Source organism: Morone saxatilis, unplaced genomic scaffold, assembly GCF_004916995.1.
Source record: "Morone saxatilis isolate NCDOM2014 unplaced genomic scaffold, NCSU_SB_2.0 Contig23, whole genome shotgun sequence".
Classification (NCBI taxonomy): domain Eukaryota; kingdom Metazoa; phylum Chordata; class Actinopteri; family Moronidae; genus Morone; species Morone saxatilis.
The window spans coordinates 665493-671740 of record NW_023339796.1 but is presented as its reverse complement, the minus strand read 5'-3'; the positions used below and the strand labels follow the sequence as shown (position 1 = coordinate 671740).

Below are 6248 nucleotides of genomic sequence, written 5' to 3'. Positions count from 1 at the left end.
AATGCAATATTGTCATTAGCACTAGCTAACTGTATGATAAAGGCTGATCAGGTTGATTAATGCTTTAATAATGGGAGTATTGATTAGTGATCAGGCTGCACTGTAGATGGCTGCCCTCAGTGTGCCTGTTTTTAAACTACTTTCCTAATTAAACACAATGTGCTTGTTATTAATACGTTGTATGACGTATGGTGTATCATTAATGAAACAAGTGTTTGTGTAGAGTCAGAGAGGACGAACCCGGCTGTTAAAGGAGAAATAACGAGAGGCGGCGTTAAGGGAGAACATAGTTTACGTTTATTTAAAGGCTGATTCCACCAGTGAGACAGAAACACAGCTCAGTTCTGATGTTTCCTGTCTGAAACCTCCCAAACATCTTCCAGAGTGGAATGTCGTCGACAGATCCCCGTCCGTTCTGTTCTTACTCCAAAAAACATAACACAAAGGCAACCAGAACCAGAACCCAGCTCAGATCCACGTGGTCAGCTTTAACATGAAAACAAACTGCACTTGTCCCTCTCTCCTTGACGCTTCTGGCCAAATTCGTCCTCACATTCATTAATATTTTATCTTTATTATTTTTCAAATACATTTTGTAAATGCAACATGAAAAGCACAATCACACGGAAAATAGACACGTCTCTGAAGTCTGCGTTAATAAAAGGCCCTCGGCGGGAAAATAAAAACAGGCTTTTATTTTTTTTAATCCCTTGGAAACTAAACGATGGGCGTTTTACTTTGAAGGTAGAAAAACAGCTTTCTGCTGGTTTAAACTGGACAGGAAGTTACTTACAGTGCTGCAGTCTAAACCGTCACATCCCACAAAGCCTGAAGCCCGTAAGGGTGGCGCCGGAGCCTCGGAGCGCCCTGATTGGTCAGCTGTCACTCGCTTCTTTCTGATTGGCTCAAAAACTATCGGGACCGACGGCGTGTAAATGCTCTACGAGGGTGAAACCGCAAAAATAAAACCCAACAGAGCCGTTCAGCCCGTTTCCACCACGGGAACTTTTCAGGAACTCAGGAACCTTTTTTAAGGAACTCGGACACTTTACATTTAGTTCCTAAATAAACGATCGGGTTCGGGTCAGATGGTCCAGGAACCATCGGGCAAAGAGCAGAAATAAATAACTGTAAAACAAACCACAGGGCGGCGCTGCAGTTATAAAGACGGGCCACGTTACTGATCATCACGTTGTGGACCTGATCCAAAACTAACTTTTATTACATTTTAAACTAAAGTATGAATCAATAACTCGAGAGACGGAGTTAGTTGGAGCCCGGAACAACACACAGACTCAGTTTGTGAGAAAACTGGATCTCAAACTGCTTTTCTACTTAATATTTAGACGAATAATAGAACTGAGTCAAACTGATCAGTGGATAAATTACTGGGCAACAACTTTGATTATTATTTTGAAGCCAAAGTGGAAAAACTCTCTTCCATGTTCGGGTTTCAGTCCTGATCAAAAACAAACTTTTTTTGAAGACGTCATTTAAAGTAAAGTATTAATCACTTAGAGAGTTAGTTACCGCCCTGAACAACTCAAAGTCTCACTCTTCTACTCTGTTACAACTCTTTTCTTACTTTTCCTGGTTTATCTGTTGTTGGGGGGGGTGCAAATGTTACTGTACAAAAATCAGCTTTTAGTTCCTGAGTGTGGTTCATGTGGCTCCGTAGTTCCCGGGTACTTCAGGTTGAAAATGGGCTTCAGTCACAGGTTAAATAAAAGAGCTGCAGGGCTTCCGGACGCTACGACTCATAAAAAAATCTGCTGTACAGGGTCGAGCTGCGGTAGTGGTTATCGAAGGAAACATAGTGGAAAACATTCAGGCTGAGCCAACTACCTGTATACACCTACCTGTCTGCCTGCCTGTCTGTCTGTCTGTCTGTGGCCTCGTGCTAACCTTTACAGCAGTCAGTGTAACGGGACAGTGAGCAGGCACACAAGAGCCGACAGAGCTGCTTAAAACTAGTAAAAAGGCAGAACATGAACAAAAAGAAACAGTAAATGCAGGTTAAGTAAGCGAGCAGGGTTACATCTTTTCTTTTTTTTTCTTCATTAAGTAAAGAAATAACAGGAAGAAGAGGCCGGAGAGGAAGAGAACCCCGAAAATATTCAAGCAGGAAGCTAATAGACATACCTGTATTCACCTCAGAGGGCGTGAAGCTAAAACTGCTACGAACAAATCACAAAATACAGTTTTTTGTTAATATCTGCAATCTGAAGCTAACGGTAATACTATCCCTAAGTGTGACGGGCTTTTTATGTTCTTAGCCCCCCCTCTCTTGTACTTCTTCCCTTCCTGTGACGTTTACTGGCACCACGAAGCCGTCCCGTCACCGCCGCCACGCCCTCGGGCTCCTCCTTCAAAAAAAGGATTCGGACAGTCCAGGTGACGCTTCGCTTCACAGGCGGCGTTCTCACAACACGGCTACGAGACAAGGTCCGTTTAAAGTCCAACTATGGCAATATATATTTATTTATATATTTATATAGCTGTCCCAACTCCCACCGTCCTCCTTTCCTTCCTTCATTCAACCACTAAACTACAGAGAGCCTTCCTCCTCCTCCTCCTCCTCCTCCTCAGTAATGAAAATGAATGAGAGATCAGAAAGTCCAGTCTATATTGACCCCCGCTGCTTCACCTGACCCCCGCCCCCCTGAATCCGACCACCGCACCGTCCTCGCTCTCTCACAACGTCCCCGCTTCAGTCTGCGGCGGCGGAGACGCTAAAAACCGGCGCTCCGACCGGACCGAGCAGACGTCCAGGAGGTCGGCTTTATTTTATTTTTTTTAAGTTCTTTCGGATGAGAGCGGAGATGTGGCGTGGGGGGGGGCAGTGGTGGTGGTGAGGGGGGGGTATGTTCCTCAATGTTCAGATTTCCGCGGGTTGAAGGGAACCCGGCGGTGGCGTGGCGCGTGGCACCACGGTTGAAGAGATCCCGCGCCCTCCGGTCCAGGAGGGGTGTCACCGCTCCTCCACAGCCTCGTCGGGGGGTCGTGTCGCCTCCCCAGCCTCCACCGTTTCTCACCGGTTTAATTTTAGTTGGAGCTCGTCTTCGTCAAACTTCTTGTTTTTTTTCTCCTCCCGTTTTCTCCTGGTGGTGGTTTTTTGTTGACGTCCGGACACAAAGTGCCGCCGCGGCCTGCCGTTCAGTGAGGCGGGTTCATGGCGCCGTGACCTCGCTGCTGCTTCTGCTTCTGCTGCAGGAGGAGCTGCTCCAGAGCCGACGGGCCCGGCTGCATCATGGAGCTCGACCAGATCGACTGCAGAGGAGCAGAGAGTTAGTGATCACACACACAGAGACACACACAACCACAGAGACACACACACACACCACACCAGAAGAGACACACACACACAGAGACACACACGACACAGAGACACACACACACCAGAGACACACACACACAGAGAGAACACACCGACAGAGACACCCACACACACAGAGCACACCACACTGTACACACACACAGAGACACAGCACACACAAACACACACACAGAGACACACACCACTGTACACACACGACCAGAGACACAACACACACAGAGACACAAACACACACACACACACACAGAGACCACAAAACACACACACACTCACCAGAGACACAACAACCACACACACACAGAACACACACACACACGAGACACAGAGAGAACACACACACACACACACACAACTGTACAACACAGAGACACACACAGACAGACACACAGACAGACAACACAGACACAACATACAGACACACCACACAGACACACACACACACCTTGAGGCTGTCGAGCAGCACGGTGGAAGAGCGACTCCTCCATCGGAGACTCCCTGATTGGTCCAGGACTGCCGTCGGCCCGGTCACTGGTGCCAGCTGGTGTTGAAGCTGCAGATGAGGCTTGCCGGCCGCAGTAGTCCCAGACCGAACCCGCTGACCGCTCCCTGAAAACCCACAACAACCACAGGATGAACATGTGAGCAGATCTGAGTCGGACCAGTTGAGTGAGGTGTTATGGAGAACATGGTGTGGCCATCAATATATAGGGCTGCAGTTTGAAACAGCTCCTCTATAGATTCGCATTCTATGTTGACATAATCAGTCCTTCTCCGTTTTGAAACTACAGTCTTCAGCATTTGGATGATGTAAGCAGAAGCATCACGGTCTTGTCGCTTCCAGCGTCACGACCCGGCGGTCCCGGCTGCCGGATTATCCTATGGGCCCCGAAGTTAGAGAAGGGCATGGCTCCGTGGTTGTGGTGTGGGGGGGGAGGCGGCAGGCTGCTGGTTGGACGAGATGAGGGGATTGCCTTCCGCCGGCGGTGGAGTGAATCTGCCAAGTCAGAACGCAGCTGAACGTCAAGGCGTGTGTAAGTGTTCGGTGTGAGCGGATTTACATCATACAGGTGTGACGTACCCTGAGCTGGCGGGGAGGAGGGACCAGGGAGTGCCTCGAACAAGGGAGTAGAGGGACGGCTCCTGGTGCATCCATCGGGAACGTCGGGCTGGAGCTGGCGGCAGGTTTTGCCGTAGGCCCTGGCTGAAGAATGCTGCTTCTGGTTGTAATTCCTGAACACGAAACACCATGAAGGCTCCCGATTGATGGTCCAATAATCAACACTGATTAAGCAAGTGTTATTTATTAGTAAAACAACCAGCTGCTACAGAACGTCTTCATTAACAGAAACATTAAAGTTAATATTCTGCCATTTATCCGGAGCAAGGAGACAACCGGCTGTAACCTGAACCAGAACCTCAACCAGACCTGGGAAACCAGTACTACCCAAACACATGTTTACATGTATGAGGACAAAGCAGGCAGCTAGGGCCCGCTCTGTACGTGACACCTGAGCCAACATGCTTGCAGTGAACACAGCCCGGACTCTGGGAGCGAACAGGGACCTACGCACGAGCTACGGATCAGTCTTCCATAGAATCGCTGCTGTAACGCAAGTTCACTGTGGGTCTCTGAGGCTGCGTTATGTGTCAGATATAAAGATGTTTATTATCAGGCCTTGAGTGTTGACAGTACGGACAGAGCGCTGTGGGAGTCTCACAAAAGCTGCAATGGGGGAACCCAGTCATAGGCCAGGAAGAGAAGAGGACTGGCCGACGAACCTCGGGCCGCTCTCCATGCGGGCTCTGGTTGGGCAGCTGTGAGAGGAAGGACAGATCGGGTTTGAGGACACAGACACACAGCTGCTGCTGAAGCTGAAAGAAGACTCACTGAACAATGATCCAAATGAAGGAAGAGTTCCATCTCCTCACCTAATCTGCACAACTATACAGCTCTGTGTTAACAGACAGGTTTCTATAGCAACAGTCCAGTTTTCCAACTCAATCTGAGCAACATGCACTAAAATAATAATCCATAAAATTATAATAATACTAATTAATAATGATACTAATTATAATAATAAATATCATGAATACTAATTATTAATAATGATACTACACTACTACTACTACTAACTACCTAATACATAATAATAATAGATAATAACAAATACTAATACCTAATAATAAATAATAATAGTAATTATCAAATCGATAATCACTACACTATGAATAATAATGGATGATAAAATAATTATTAATACTATAATGATAATAATAATAAATAATAAAATATGAATAATGATGATGATAATAATATTATTAATAACAATAACAATAATAAATAGGTAATAATAATAATAATATATAATATCACAAGGTGTGAATGATGAGCAGAGTGGCTTTAGGTGTGGAGGTTGGGGTGTTGCAGGATGGGGGGCGGGCACAAGACAGAGCTACATACAAATATGTTTGGTCCAGGAGCAGAGCCTACAGGGGGCCGGCCAGGCCTGGAAGAAATCACGGAGGCTTAGTAAAGACGAGCTCCCTCCTCCTCCACCTAAAAATCTGCTAAGAGGTTTTTAACAGGTCAGGCGGCGTAGAAGACACCGGCTTGTTGTCCTAGTGAGAGGAGAGGACAGGAAGAGAGACAGACAGAGAGAGAGAGAGAGAGAGAGAGAAGAGAGAGAGAGAGAGAGAAGAGAGAGAGAGAGCAGAGACAGAGAGGAAGAGAGAGAGAGACAGAGAAGAGAGAGACAAGACAGAGAGAAGACAGAGAGACAGAGAGAGAGACAGAGAGAGAGAGAGAGAGAGAGACAGAGAGAGACGCATAGAGAGACAGAGAGAGCCAGAGAGAGAGAGCCCCGAAGAGAGAGAGACAGAGAGAGACAGAGAGAGAGACAGAAGAAGAGAG

At 47.0% G+C, this 6248-nt stretch overlaps 1 protein-coding gene across 1 annotated transcript in view; it reads right to left on the bottom strand.

Annotated features, from left to right (window-relative positions):
- Positions 1-274: 274 nt before the first annotated feature.
- smg7 (SMG7 nonsense mediated mRNA decay factor) overlaps positions 275-6248 on the bottom strand; it is a 13556-nt gene continuing 7582 nt past the window's right edge. Inside the window, 11 exon segments of the mRNA XM_035670468.1 lie at positions 275-3270; positions 3780-3809; positions 3811-3831; positions 3833-3943; positions 4162-4178; positions 4181-4223; positions 4225-4308; positions 4403-4567; positions 5056-5152; positions 5782-5825; positions 5828-5956. Of these exon segments, the coding sequence (XP_035526361.1) occupies positions 3157-3270; positions 3780-3809; positions 3811-3831; positions 3833-3943; positions 4162-4178; positions 4181-4223; positions 4225-4308; positions 4403-4567; positions 5056-5152; positions 5782-5825; positions 5828-5956 (855 nt within the window). The 3' untranslated portion in view covers positions 275-3156.